General features: G+C 33.7%; 3 protein-coding genes and 1 non-coding gene across 4 annotated transcripts; 1 reads left to right on the top strand and 3 right to left on the bottom strand.

Moving 5' to 3' along the window:
- Positions 1-1,973: 1,973 nt before the first annotated feature.
- LOC110681703 (type I inositol polyphosphate 5-phosphatase 5-like) lies at positions 1,974-4,369 on the bottom strand. Its single transcript, XM_021857837.1, has 6 exons — positions 4,032-4,369; positions 3,838-3,942; positions 3,112-3,652; positions 2,786-2,979; positions 2,577-2,685; positions 1,974-2,458 (listed from the first exon to the last, which is right to left on the bottom strand). Exons 1-6 carry the CDS (start codon positions 4,166-4,168, stop codon positions 2,087-2,089), a joined length of 1,458 nt encoding a protein of 485 aa, XP_021713529.1. The 5' UTR covers positions 4,169-4,369; the 3' UTR covers positions 1,974-2,086.
- A 2,083-nt stretch (positions 4,370-6,452) lies between these two features.
- On the bottom strand, positions 6,453-7,602 carry LOC110681701 (protein DOWNSTREAM OF FLC-like). The gene is made up of 2 exons (XM_021857836.1): positions 7,312-7,602; positions 6,453-7,119 (listed from the first exon to the last, which is right to left on the bottom strand). Exons 1-2 carry the CDS (start codon positions 7,460-7,462, stop codon positions 6,788-6,790), a joined length of 483 nt encoding a protein of 160 aa, XP_021713528.1. The 5' UTR covers positions 7,463-7,602; the 3' UTR covers positions 6,453-6,787.
- A 1,058-nt stretch (positions 7,603-8,660) lies between these two features.
- On the bottom strand, positions 8,661-12,013 carry LOC110681700 (protein UPSTREAM OF FLC-like). The gene is made up of 5 exons (XM_021857835.1): positions 11,381-12,013; positions 10,759-10,828; positions 10,518-10,636; positions 9,049-9,976; positions 8,661-8,955 (listed from the first exon to the last, which is right to left on the bottom strand). The coding sequence occupies exons 1-5, from the start codon at positions 11,661-11,663 to the stop codon at positions 8,811-8,813; spliced, it is 1,545 nt and encodes a 514-aa protein (XP_021713527.1). The 5' UTR covers positions 11,664-12,013; the 3' UTR covers positions 8,661-8,810.
- Positions 12,014-14,223: 2,210 nt separating this feature from the next.
- Positions 14,224-14,295, top strand: TRNAQ-UUG. Its single transcript has one exon. It is a non-coding gene; the product is annotated as a tRNA-Gln (tRNA).
- The last annotated feature ends 1,203 nt before the right edge of the window (positions 14,296-15,498 follow it).

The raw sequence follows: 15,498 nt of genomic DNA, 5'->3' as shown, positions 1-15,498 counted from the left end.
GGTCCCTAATATCCTCTGGGATTCCAATTTTGTAGGTGGAACCATCCAATTGCCTTTAAACGACCAATTTAATTATCGGTTTACAACTTATACGGATTTCTTTAACTCAAGCCTATTACGAACATTTATGACAACATATAATGATCATATACGGTTCCAAACGACATTATATGACCCCGAGATGTATCCCCTAAAGTATTAATAATTTTCTACACTGGGCCCCGAAACCTCTAAAGTTTCTCAAAAAGCGTGTATAGTCTTCAATTTGAGATTTTTTGATTTTTTTTCGCCCGAAAATAAAAATTGTCGAAATGTTTACCATGGTCCCTAATACTCTTTGGGAGTCCAATTGAGTGGGTGGAACCATCTAGTTTGCCTTAAAACGACCAATTTACCGGTTTACAACTTGCACCGATTTCATTAATTCAAGCCTACCACGAACATTTATGACAATAAATAATGATCATATATGGTTCCAAACGGCATTATATGACCTCGAGATGTATTCCATAGAATTTCAAGATTTTTTGACTCCGGGCCTCGTAACCTCCAAAATTTCTCAAAAAACATGGATATTAGCCTTCAATTTTGGAATTTTTTGACTTTTTTCGCCCGGAAATAAAAATTGCTGAAATGTTTAGCATGGTCGCTAATAACCTTTGGGAGTTCCAATTGGGTGTGTGGAACCATTCAATTTGCTTTTAAACTGTCAATTTACCGGTTTACAACTTTCACCGATTTACCCGGTTTACAACGGTTAATTTAATTAACTTGCACCGAACCCGACTTGAACCGACCCAAACCCGTTTTAACCCATCAAAACCCGAATTTAACCCGACTTGTTATTATACTAACCTGAATTCAACCTGACCTGAACTTAACCCAACCTGTTACAAACCCGACCCGAAATCAACCCGACTTGTTATTGACCTGACTCAAATTCAACCCGGCTTGTTATTGACCTGACCCGAATTTTACCGCACCTATTACTTACCCAACCCAAAAATTCAACCCGATCTGTTACTAACCTGACTCGAAATTAACACGACTTGTTATTGACCCGACCTAAATTCAACCCAAATTGTTCCTGACCCGATTTCAAATCACCTTAAATGCAATTAAGACCACCTTATTATTGTTGATCAAAGCATTTTGTCTCGGACCCGAGAATGACCCGTCTTGAAATTGATTAATTAAACCCGACTTGAACCTGAGAATGACCCGTCTTGAAAATGGCTCTTCCTGATTATAATCCGCAAATTATTGACTTGAACCTTACCCGACTCAAACCCGAGAATGACCTGACCTGATTTTAACCCGCAAATTATTGACTTAAACCGAACCCGAGAATTACCCTAACTCGTTTTAACCCGTGAAAACACAAATTAAACCCGACTTATTGTTCACTCGACCCGAATGTGACCCGACCTATTATTAACTCGACCTAAACCCGACCCAAACCCGATAAGAAGTATGATCCGACGTGACCCGACTCAAGCATGACCCAACCCAAACCCGACTCGCATAGGTTATAAAATTAATCTGAATTGACCCGACCCAAGTTAACCCGACCTGCTCTTACCCGACCCAAACCCGACCCGTTTACCCGAATTGACAGCTCTGATTCTATGTGTAGCATTTTCCATTAGTAGCCAGTTAGCCACTAGAAGTCCGCGCAATCAGCATATGTAATCAATCAAGTGAGGTGCCTTTACACTTTGGAGCGGCCCAAAGTGAATCCAACTTCTTTTTATGCATTCTTTTTATTTTTTCACCTATTAAAAGTTTTTTTTTCTTCCTAATCCTTTAATTTTAAAGTTAGCAAAAAGGAAAAAAAAAAAAAAAAAACACATATAGAAAGTTGTTACGAATTATTTCATTTTAAACTACACTCAATTTCAAGTTATTATAACTGAAATGAAAAAATTAAAGTAATTATTAGTACAGTCAGACTAACATAAAACTAGTGTAACTATATCAAAATTTTAGATTGCTATTGCTGCTGTACTTTCTCAGTAATTACAACAAGAATGATCTAATGAACTTTACAAAAAAAAAAAAAAGATTGTTATATTGTGGTTAGAACTTAGAATTCAGTACTCATAAAAACTGTACGTTGAGGCATAGACTCACTTAATCTGGAGCCAGTGCAAGAATGACCTTTCCTATATTTTGTGCCTATTTTACGTTTCACCTCCACATCTACAGAGAACACGGCACATACAGGCCGATGATCTGAAAACCTCGATTCTCCTCTTGCATAGTGCAATTGTTTAATTCCTTGTCCATGCCATAATATCCTGTCACACCAGGCAGGGGTTCGCCGTTTCTTTTTGGATTTTGCAGTCTCTCCCGCGTACATGTCTGAATTTTGAGTGTACTTATATGTAGGTGCAAACATTACTCGTCCTTCTTTCCATCCACTAAACACTCTACCCGAATCTCTCTCTAGGATCAGCTGCATATAAGTCACACTAATTATGTAACGCAGAGTAACAGACAGCAATTTTGTAATTTTTATTCAAGAAATAGGAATTGAACAATATCTGATTAATTAAAATGGGAGGATCACAAACCTGATCTTTCTCGAGGAGGGTATCCCAATCATTGTCCTCTAGGAGAAGCCTAGCTTCTTCATAAGGCAAAGACACGCGATAGTTAAGATCTCCAAACCAAAGGACTCGACTGCAATCAATTCAATCTTATATTATACATCAAGTTGTGAATGAGTTGTATACATTGAGCTAAATAAGCTTATATGAAAAGTAGGTAAATACAAGCATACTCATGATCAATGATCTTCTCAGGTGCCTTTTTTTCGGATTTCTTGCATATCTTTGGGAATTGCATCCCTTTTAATATATCAGATACATCTGCATTCCTCCTAAGCTCATCTCCCTCCTTTTGACCGGAAGCCAAATGAGAACATACAAAACACAAGCTAGTTTTGTGGAGTGTCATGCTTATTGATATACATCCCTGCACATAAATCATCCAACACAAGTCATTACATCGATTCACAAATTTGTTTAAGACGGTATGTAGTATATTTGTTCCGAATGCAAACTTAGTAATTAAGACTAAGGCTTTTTATATGTAAACAAAGTGTACCTTGTTCCCTAGATAGCCCATTATTCCGGTGCCCATTGTAGATACTCTGACATGCCCAATATATGGAACTAATTCTTTTCGAGCCCAAACCGAAAGAAAGAGGCCAACCATTTGCTTGCTTGAAATGAGATTATATTCATTAAGACCAGGGACAGCAGGTAATTCTGGAACAATTGAACATAATTCTTCCATGCTACTTGTGTAACGAGTTTGGAAAGGATTGTCATGTATACGCCGTGGTCTATGCCTTTCTGGAAGTACTGTCACTGAATCAAAACAGCAATTACAGGTCTTAACAAGGCTGCTGTCTACTCTGAAATTCTTACTAAGAACTTTCAGATTAGGCTTCTGAAAGAAGTTGGATTTCGAGTCCTTGGATGCTTTCGTGTTTGGGCTTGGATGAGTTGAATCTCCCGGGGAATGCAAGGAATCATAATTTTTCCGATTTAATGTTGTGTTTATTAAGGCTAGCCATCTTGCTGCAGGTTCATTATCCTCCACCAAAACATTGCCTGCATTTAAAGGTACTATTTCCTGAAATCTGAAAGAAAAGAGTACAATTTTATTATATGGCAAAATTAAATAGAATCACATAAACTCATATTGTTGTAATTAGACATGACAATATTCACAAAACTCAGAGATTAACCAATCCCTCGAATAAAACAATGACATACAAGCTGCTATTTAGGCACATTAGAAAGGAGATTAGCTAGAGAATCATACCCAACTACATATATATCTGAAGAGCTTTCAACCTGCAAGAAATCGTCGAGGTTAAGCTCATTATTTGGAGTCCTCCCACCTACATTCCAAGTTCCCACAAATATCCTACAAAATCCAATCCAAAGCAACTAATTCAACAAGTGAGGAGGATTAAAATACATAACAATAAGATTATAAGGAAAATATATGCATACCGATAATCTATGCTGTCCGTAACAGGTGCTACTGATGCCAAAGACGAATCAAAATTGGACAAATCCAACCCTTCAATATGTGAATTAGTCTTTCTTTCTGAAAATTTATTACACATTTTAGTACACCACAAAAACATTAGACTTTAGTAAAGTTAACTGTTAACAAGAACAATTTTGTACAATAATTTGATTTCGCAATGTCATATATTTCAGTTTTTGATTTTATATGGCAAACCAATTTTAGCACGTTTGACATTACTCATTTTGCTTCTTCCTCAAACATATTAATGCCTGGTTGGGCCGCAATATGGAAAATTGGTATCTAGTAGGTTAGCTAATCAAAGACTATAACATTATGAACTGGAAATATATATTGTTCAAATAAAGTTTGACTAATTCATTACATATTTATACTTCGTATTTACATAAGACAAGAAATTTATTTTGTAGACTAAAAACATATACTCGTAATGATTTAAAGCTATACGTAAATGATAAGAAGGCCCACCTGAGAAACTCTTTCTTATCAATCGAGAGTCGTCTAGGAAAGCCTTTTTTCTTTCACCAATTTTTTTGTCACTTTCTGTAAAATAGGCTAATTTCTTATTAATACAAGCAAAATTGTACAAGAAAAATATATGTACGTATTATATTGACTTACAATACAAAGCAATTTTTGTTTTTTATCATTTACAGAGTAACTTTTTGACGGAATTAATACTTAACACAAGTACGTAAACAACAATATTAAGTTGACACGTGAAAATTTAATGATTAAAGGTGTACATTACAAACCGATAGAAATTAAGATGAAGTTAAAAGAACAAAAGGATGTGGATTGATTGACCTGATTCAGAAACTTCTTCATCTGATATTTTGCCATTTTTCTTGGAGGTGAAAATCTTTGGTATTATGGACTAATGCCCCCACCACCAAAAAAATAAATTATTACAAAGATAAAATTACAAGAAATTCAATAAAATTAGATTAAAAAAAAGTTGGAAAAAGAAAGAACCTTTTTTTTCTTGAATGTCTTGACAGGTTTATCGACGGAAGAAAACGAGTTATCATTAGAGGAGGAGGTTGGAGAGGTGGATGAATTTTCTGCAGGACTTGTTTTTGACATTTTTAATTTTTTATTAATAATAATGATAATATTTCAAGTTGGATCAACAATGTAGTAATACATAAATGAATTGTCTGGACTCAAAATGTATAAAATAATGTTGGAAATTGAGATTCAGATGATTTAAAAAAAAAAATGATCTTGATTGTTTGAAATTGAAAATTATGGAAAAAATGAAAAATTTCCTGTAATTTGTTGATTCTTTGAAAATGTTATTACCGAAAAAATGATTTCTCTGTCTTATCTCTGCCGCAAAGGCAATGGCTTCCGAATGAGTTGAGGGGAGAGGGGGTGACCTGCATTCAGAATTTCCCGCCATGGGTTTCGGGATCCTGATTTTTTTTTTTTAGATACTACAAAAATTATACAAACTACGAAGTACAGTATGAGTTACGGAGTACAATACAATAAAAGTATAATTATATGGATTAAAGAAATACGGATCATTGTCCCAATGATAGGCAAATTGGGCACCTGAATTTTTAGACATCATTGAACATCTTTTTGTTAGTATTAAGGGTATGTTCAGTTCAACTTAATTAAAGTTCAGTTCAATTCAACTCCAATCAGTAATTTAGAATAGGCCCTTAGTCCAGTCTATTTTTATCATTGTATTCAACATATTAGGTGTTATCAGTGTAGTCTGTGAATGTCTAATTTTTATTATTAAATTAAGAGTATAAAATTTAGATACGTGTTTAATTTTCAAATTTTTATATCATATATTAGCACCACCAATCCCCAAAACAATTAGCTTTTCAACCCTTATAATGGAAGAAAAATAACAAGAGAAATGTCAAGCAACCTTCTAACTTTCTAAGGTAGCTGAAGGTTGCCATTGTCCAACTGGATCAATTTATGACATCAACACAAGATTTCCAGTCAAAATGTGCTAAAAAGTCCAATCCAAGTAGTTAATTTAGAATTTTAAATCATCTCAAGTCAGATTATAATTCAAAGTGAAATAGGTTTGTCAAATTATTTGCATCTCTTATCCAATGTGAAATAGCAGAACACCATTATATTAGGTCTATTAATAGTATAAAGTCGGTGTTTTCTTTGATTAAAAGTCTAATGGTGATTATTTGTCATTATAAAGACGTGACTATGCAATATGTAACACGCACGCACATCTACATGTATATGTATTCTATTGAATTAGTTATTTGCTACCCTGGATCAGTTAATCAGCTTATCCAACCAACAAAAATTCTATAACACTAATCACACATTCGAAACCTAATTCAAGCGCAATTAATCAAGTGTACGTATGAATTAGCATTACAACCCTTAAATTTTATGAGCAAACACAATTAAAGTACCTATATATTCATTAAACGACTACTGAGTACTGACTAGCAGAATAGCAGTAGACTAATAAAAGTAATAATGCATTACTAATTGTATGTTGAGTACACTAATTATGGAGATAGGATAAATTTAAACCAATGAGAAGATTGGTTCATTTGTCACCTTTTCTCTTCAGAATCTAGCTTAGTTAAATTTTCTTTTTTTTGTTTCTTTTGAACGTACAAGAATTTTTATATATTTTTATTCAAAACGAAATATAAAATAAAAATAAAAAAACTCTGGTTTCTTATGTTTTTTTGATGTTACTGGCTTTGGCTTCTTACATGTCATCCGAATGGAAGTAGAACTTGTAAAGGTCGCTACAAACTGGAAAGACGTAATCCTGGAAGAAACCCATGTTGTTGGCATGACGACGGAAAGACCTGATGCCGTTAAGGTCTGTAATAATAACTCGAGATCGGCCTCGGACTGGATCGATGTTCTTGCAGTGTGGCCAAGGGCTCTTCACTAGGACTACATCACAGTACTGATCACCGTGGTCCTCGCCTACGTGGAAGGTGAACCTTCCCCTCTCGTTTGTCTTGGTTGCGTCACGGAAAACCAACTTTGTATCCGATTTTTCATCCTTGCATTCTAGGTGCACTTCCGCTCCTGTCATTTTGTCATCAACAGTTATTTATCAAATACTTTTATAAAAAAAAAAAAAAAAAAACTGATGATGAAAAAAAAACACTTTTATGCACCTGAGTGTTCTACATCTACTTTTATGTACACTCGAGTGCATGTAAGAATATGTTCTAAAAGACGGATTAGGGAATGGATAGAAAGGTAATAAGGGTTTACCAGGAATGTATCTAGTAACGTTAGTCTCGAAACCAAAATGGCAAGTGTCACAGTAGACTCTACCGGAGAGCTGGTAAGGCGTATCGAGTGCCACAGTGGTAGCTGCTAAAGTGGCTAGTGCAACGAGTAGGAGCAACCCCAACTTGGACATCTTCACAATTATATGGACACACAATATGTAAGAGAAAAGTAGAAGGAATTTGAAAAGAGGTGAAAGTAAGATGATGTATAGAAATACAAGTAGATATATAGTGGTAGATTGGGAAGTAGCTTAGATGAGTGAGTTGTGGCATGCAATCACATGGGGGTGCTGATCACTGATGCAATAGGAAGGTGCTGCTTCTTTAATGACTTTATGATTCAAATGAGAATAATGTGAATCAGAGTTTAACCAATTTAACCGTATTGCTCGCCGCTTCCTACTCTCCCGCCCTCTACTTCGCTTCTGTCTCTTCTTGCTTATTTTTACTACATGTACAAACTAATTTTATAATACTACAGTAAATTCTTAGTATAGAACGGATATTGTTTTGTCCCTCACCCTTATTCCTTAAAGTACCATTTACAACTAAAATTAGTGAGCTGAAGTAGTGCTTAAGTATGTCAATCTCATTTTAAAAAAGCCCAATTGATAAAAACTAGGCGCAGATCTCAATTCTAACTTTCTATAAGTCCTTTTATGCCGTTGACTTTGGATCTTGGAGTATTATTTTTCTGATTAGTGTTCAGACTTCAGACAGAAGAAAGTGGACGGTCTTCACTCTATAAACTTTCATTACTTTCAATGACAAATTTGACAATTCATGTGTTGTCGTCCTTATAATAGTACCATTTGTTTTTTTTTTTTTTTTTTTGTAACTCTATAAAATTTCCATTTGTTTTAAAATTACCTTCATTGTTTGACTTTTTACAATCTATTAGGAAAAATTAATACTCGTATATAGAAATTATACTAACAAATCTAACAAGAGCACAGATCTGATTTATAACATTCATACCGAGTATTTGCATTTGCACATACGAGTAATTAAACTTATATAGTTATATGATCAAATCTTGACCTTAAATAGATGATGGTATAAAATTTGAAATTATTATAATACGGAGGGAGCAATTATCTTCGGATTCATCACAAGCAACCACATTGGGCTATAGAATGTTTGTTTACAATGTGGGCTGATTGTATAGTTTCACATATGCTAGATCATCAAAAGCCCGCTCAAAAGATGCTTTTTTGCCAAAACTTTGGCCCAATTAGCCAATTACTTAATTATGTATGCTTCTACTAATCTTTAGTTTTAGATCCTGTGATTTGTAATAAGGTTTATGTTTGCAAAAATATTGCCGAACATTTAGCCAGTTTCCTACTTTCCTAAGAAAAACATTGCTCTGACATTTAGTATGTTACACCTGCTAGGCTGCTACAACAACTTAAGGAACTAACTAGTACACCTGATGTGTTGTTTGACAAGGGAGGGGGAGATTCATAAACTCATAACTTATGCATTATGTTTGGTAGCAGTGGAAGAAAAACTTTTCTTTCTAGGAATACATAATTTGATAAACCCTTTCACTTTCGCGTCTTCTTTCTCATCATCAATGTCGGCTACTGATGCTTCTGCTTGTAGTCCTGCCTTACAGCTCCTGTAAGGTACAACCAAATTGTAAACACATTGAACAAAAAATAGTTAACATTATTGTAACAAACTGATCATATGCTTAATTTAATATACATACCTTTGCTCGTTGTAGGAGGAAGACTTGGTGAAGACAGGAGGGAGGTGAGGGTAACTAGAGGCAGAGCCCGAAGAATGAGTATGCTGATGATGAGTACTCATGGCCTCGACGATGGTACCACTGAAGTATTCCTTCTCTTCTGATTGTAAATTTCCAAACCGGGGATTTTCAGACATGTACCTTACCATCATCATATCTTCGTCTTCACATTCCTTACTCACTTCCTGATTAATGCTGCAGGGTGGTTGTTCATTTCCTGTTGCTCCTGCTTTAACACGTAGAGGAATCGCCTTATTACTTGTACTCACAGCTCGAGTACTTAGTTGCTGCTTCAAGCATGGCATAAAACTACTCTTCATGCTGAAGTTAAAGTTTCTGTTGCTCCCAACATTGGGTTTGGGTTTGTCCTTGGCCTTGTCCTGGGGAGCTGCTATCCCACCTCCTCCACATGCTATCAGTTGGAGGAGGACCGTGCTGTTGCGAGTCAAGCTTGTGGAAACTGCTGGTTCCCCATCCTCCTCAATGATTCTAGTAGTTCCTTTCTCATCATATCTTTTGGATTCTGAGGCAGTTGTTTTGGCTACTTGTGTTGGTGGTGGCGGCTGTTTGTCCGAGTTTGTGGAAGAAGTGGAAGGCAGGGAGTAAGATTCTTCTTGCTCCATCTGAGTAGCTGGATAAGGCGCATTTGAGCTATTGCAGCTTCCCTTCTCTTCGTCATCTTCCTCCTCCTCATCATCATCGTTGTTATTGTCAGTATGCTCATAGTTCTTAACAATAGCATTTTGTTCCTGATGCTTGGTTGCTACTTGTCTATAACTCTGTCCTTCATGTGTGCCACTTGATTTGTTCATCACCAATCCATTTGTTTTTATGCGACTGTCTTGCCTTTGCTGCCCCCTTTTGATTTGAAGCTCTTCTAATCTTATCTCTGCCATTCATAAATCATTACTAGGATGTGTTAACTGATGATATTTCATAACATACTCCACCAAATATATTCATAGTTTAGCTAGCAAAAAGCAGCAGAGGTTATTGTTCTCTCAAAGCTAAAAGCAGAAACAATTATGAGTATATAAGTATTCTCTGTCTTTAGTATTCTGACAAACATAAATTAGCAAATTTAAAAACTTACATGCCCAACAAATTCTAGAACAAATAATACCAAAAAAAACAGAAGGAATGTATCAAGACCAAGAAAAAGACAGGTAAAAATGAACCTAAACATAACCAAAAGGAAGTGTATGACAAAAGGTTGTTATCATAATAAGAAGACAACATCAAAAACAAACACCATGTAGTTGAATAACAAAAGTTATGCATACAACATACTCCATACTAACTCTGGCGTAGTCTTGTTACAGTAACACCACATGATAATGTTACCCTTTTCCGAAATCCGAAAAGTGTTATTTTGATTTCACATATAATTCAATAATTGTATTACCATAGTGTAACAAGAAATTACTAACCAGAGTAGTCTTTCTCTTGTAGGAGTTCAGATCCTTTGAGCACATATTCAGATCCCTCAGAAGCATAGATAATATCATTCTCCGTTAAGTCATTCCATACATATCCATTTTTATAGCTCCTACATACAAATTATACAATTAACATCGAAATTCTTACACAATTACGCAAAATAAACTCAAATTAATCTGTCATGATACATGTTACAAAGAGTGATAGTGATGGAAATAGTAATAGATTTACCTTTTGCAAGACCATGAATATTGACTAGGCATTGCTTTCCCTCTTAGCACCGCTAATCTGTCTACGACATCTGTATCATGTGCCAATTCAGATGTATAACACATTATTTCATGCATGTTTCCTAACAAACCATATTATATACTCTGTACTCTGTATCTAGTTAAAGCCATATTATAATCCCCATGATATAAAAATCAAAAGTCGACTAAATATACTCTCTCCGTCCTGAAATAGTTAATAATAACATACGAAGTATACTATACATAAAAAGTGTCCGAAAAAATTATTCAAATTACAAGATACATGCATGGTTTATGATTATTTCCTAATACACAATTAATCAGTTAATTACATTATAGGAGAGGACCATATTATAGGGCCGGGTGTAACAACAAGCTTCGGATAGAGCAATTGACTTGAGAATCAGGATGCATATATAAAATAATACGTACGTACTAGCCAAATTCTTCTTAATAATAAACATTTATCCACAACTACTCGCAATTAATAAAAATTAATCAACTAAATACTCTTATTATCATCTAATTTTACTTGTCCCATTTGAACCAAAAATAAAATGAGATGAAGGGAGTAACATAAAGCGAGTATGTTATTTGCATACCTTTGAGGCGAAGGGGTTGGGTGGCTAAGTGGGAGACCTCCATATAATGAGGGTGTTCGAGCTGCCCATTCCGAGTGAGATAATACACAACTTGAACCTTGTTGAACATCTTCATTCCTCTACTTTTAGGGTGTTGTTCATGTTGTTGAACTTGTTTATGACAACTTTTTCTGGCAATTGATGTTAATTTCGCGCTATCCGGGGTCGGACTAATCGAATTTACCTCTACTAATCTCTCACTTGTTGAGGATCTTCCTACTCTCCCAACCTCCACTTTATCCATCTCTCAACTTCTAACAAATCAAGTTGAAAAAAAAAAGTGTATACATTAAACTTCAAAATAATGTTGGTTTTGTAACAGAGAAAATACTCTGATATTTATATACACTGACATTGATCTCTTCTGTCTTCTAAACAAGAGTTAATGAAGGGAAGAAAACAGACATTGAAAGTGAAATAACAAAACCTCGTGTCGCGTTATTTCCTGGATTTTTATTGGGATAAAAGGGAATTAAAAATGTAAATAAAATTAAAACAAAAAGAGAAAAAACAGTAGATTTTGGAATTAGGAGTTACGAGTACTATGAATCAGATGGTCACATTATAATGTTTGCTGTCTTATATGTCTAGCTATGCGCCTATGAGTAGTATGAGGTACTTGCTCAGTTGCTTGTTCGAACAAATCTATAGAGGAAAATTCGCATAGCTTCTTCGAACAAATCTCAGGTACATGACTTCATGAATGAGTAATCCCTCCAAATAATTGAATTGATTTTATACAAGGAAGTTTGTTTAGGACAATTTTTAAATAGCCACGATAAAATTGTAGTTATTAAATTAGATTAAATCACACTCATTTATTTCTTTTGACTAATATGGGCCGTTAATAAAGTTAACTTTAGTCTTATACGGAATATAAAGTAAAAATATACTTCCTTACAAAATTAGAGTAAGTAATTCAATTTGCACTATAATAAGTTAATTTAAAATACTAATTAGAAAAAAATAGATAGGGCATGTACTGATTGACTGAACTGAACTGATTGGAGCTAAACTAAACTGAACCTAACTAAATATTTTATGAGAGAAGGAAATTAAAAACTGAATTGATTGGAACTGAACTGAGTTGAACTAAATTTATTAGAACTGAAAATAATCTGAAGAAAACATGCCCTAAGTTAAGTACGTGTATAGCTTAACCAAGCAAAAATTGAAGTGTAATAATTATATGTAAATCAATACGTAGTAATGCATTAATGCTTGAAAAAGATCGAGTTGAACTAAAAATAGTTAGGAGTAATTTTATGTAGTTAGGCCTCGTTCTCTTCCCCTTAATTTTGCTGAACTGAAATTATTTTTACTGAACTGAAATTATTTTTGCTGAACTTAAATTATTTTTACTAAACTTAAATTAATTTTACTGAACTGAAATTATTTTTGCTGACTGAAATTATTTTTACTGATTTTCTATTATAATTCTTCTTTAATAAAACTGAATTTTGCTGAACTGAACTTATTTTTACTGAACTGAAATTATTTTTACTGAACTGAAATTAATTTTACTAAACTGAACTTATTTTTACTGAACTGAAAATATTTTTAAATAATATAATTTTTTTAAGGTGAAGAGAACAGGGCCTTACTCCAGATTGTTGTCCTAGTACTCGTCAAAATTAATGCTTCCCTCGTGTAATTTATTTGGTATCATGGATTCTTTCTTTGTCATTTTCATTTGTTGTCGCATTCTCATTTCTCATTTTGTTAAGGACTATAGGATGGAATTAAGAGTTGTACTAATTGAGTGTAAATTTGTGAATTGAAGATAAATAAAGAGACGTTACATAGAGGATGATGTATAAGTACATATACATTGGAGCAATTTTTGCAATTTCAAGGGACAGACTAATTAGGAAGGCAAATTGATGTTCTAGAGAGGGATTGAAAGAGTAATAGTTACGGTCTTACATATATACATGATTTCAAATGTACGAAAAGACCATGTTCGTTTTTTAGCAAAATTGGACATTTGGATACAAACTGTATAATGCATCTCCTTTGAAAGAGCAAACTAGCCTTCTGGCCCGTGCAATGCACGGATTGTTTATAGGTATATAATATAATTTTTAATTTTATAATATATTTTTTATTGGAAAATGAATAGTTTATAAAGGAGAAAAAGAGGTGAAAATTGAATGTAATTGTAGAAGATATTAAGTTGAGGGAAAGTGAACCAAACATTCATTCATGTATTGAATTAAAGCTAGTGTATTATTTTTAATATGAGAAAGGCTAAATGAGATGACATGTGGCATTGATGAAAAATATTAGTTACATGTGGCATTATGAGGATGATGATTTGGGTTTTTAAATACTAAAGTATAAATTAGGTATAATTGACTATCCATAATTTGACTTCTCTTCAAGAAAATTATAGCATGGTCATGGCAATGCTTTACATAACAAGTATAATGCATGCATGATGCATCTCCTAGGCAGTTCAAAAAAAAAAAAAAAAAAAAAAGAGAAAAAAAGAAAAATTAACAGAAATAATCTCAACTTTACTCGATTGCCCAAAATAATTCCAACTTTGGATTGTTTTTTAATAATCCGAACTTTAATGTGAATTTTCTTCTAAATTGTCTACCTTGCTTATTTAACTTGATCTATATTTCAGGATGGATCTATATTCTATCATCATTCATCAAGCATTTCTATCCATCACGATAAAAATATTTCCCTCTATATTTTAATAAAGTGCACATATGTTATTTTTGTTTGATACTGAATGATATCTCCCAAATTTGCGTTTATTAAATTATTTTAGCTATTTACAAATATCAAGAGGTTCTATGGTGTAGTGGTTAGCACTCTGGACTTTGAATCCAGCGACCTGGGTTCGACTCCCGGTAGGACCTTTTTAGTTATTATACTTTGCAGTATAGATTTTCAGTAAATGTGCACCCATTTTTTCCTTTTTATTTATTGAATAAATCATCCATTTATTTTCTCTAATACTACAATCTATGTACTCCTGGATTCTAAAAAAGTGCAGCAATAATAATACAAGAAGTTGCACAAATTAAGAAAGTCAACTTGTTAACAGGTGTCAGGCTTATCACATACCCCAATAACATTGCTACAGAACTGCAGGAGGTTAAACCTATTCCTCACAATATTCTACCTGATACCCAAACAAATAGTATCACCCTATTCCTCGCTTAAGAGATTGCTTAATAAGAGTTGTATTGATTAGGTTAGTAAACTATTGGTATGAACAAATAAATTACTCCATCTATTCTAGTATAATAATCGATATAAGTTGACTTTTTTCACCATTTATACGTAAACATTGACTATATTTTTACTAACATACTCAAGTAAACGTTATTGACTTACTGTAGTATCAAGTAAAATGTTGTTACAGGTATACATATTAATAAGTTTTATAGTATTAACTTTTTATTAATTTTACAAACATTTAATTATTAATACTTAATTAAGGAAAATACATCTAAGAAATTAATAGTATGATTTTTTTTTTTTTTTTTTTAAAAAAAAAAAAAAAGCTAGAAAAGTATAGATGGGGGGAGTCCAAGGAGGTGTTCTGTTTGTGTATAAGTGCATTAACAATGGCAATGCAGGAAGTGACTTGAGCTGGTTGACATGTCAGTCTCATTTACCATTCCCATTTTTTATTTTTTTTACTGTGCCAATAATATTGAATGGGCTCAACATCTTCACCTCCTCTGCCTTTGCATTTACCATTTTACCCCCTCATTCCCTCTTTTTTACCCTTTTAAGCTTAACTTATATGCCTACCTTTGTCATATGAACCTCTTTTGTTGCTTTACTTGTTTTTTTCTTTTTTGAAGCTCCCATGTGCTATGAGACCTAAACATAACTCTAGTACTTGGTCTAATTTCAAGCCTTCATTTTTTTATTATCAAAACAAACATTAAATATACTACTGTAGTACGAGTACATATTATTTTGAAATAATGGTAGAGTGCATGCAGTAGAGTGTGGCACCATCTTCCTAAAGTCAATCCTATGAACCTGCTGCCTATGATAAGATGTTGAGCACCACCTTGGGGAAGTACATACATACATTTTGATGA

The sequence above is a fragment of the Chenopodium quinoa genome, unplaced genomic scaffold (assembly GCF_001683475.1).
Source record: "Chenopodium quinoa cultivar QQ74 unplaced genomic scaffold, ASM168347v1, whole genome shotgun sequence".
Taxonomy (NCBI): domain Eukaryota; kingdom Viridiplantae; phylum Streptophyta; class Magnoliopsida; order Caryophyllales; family Amaranthaceae; genus Chenopodium; species Chenopodium quinoa.
The sequence above is the reverse complement of the archived record's forward strand: the minus strand, read 5'-3'. Positions and strand labels throughout refer to the sequence as shown.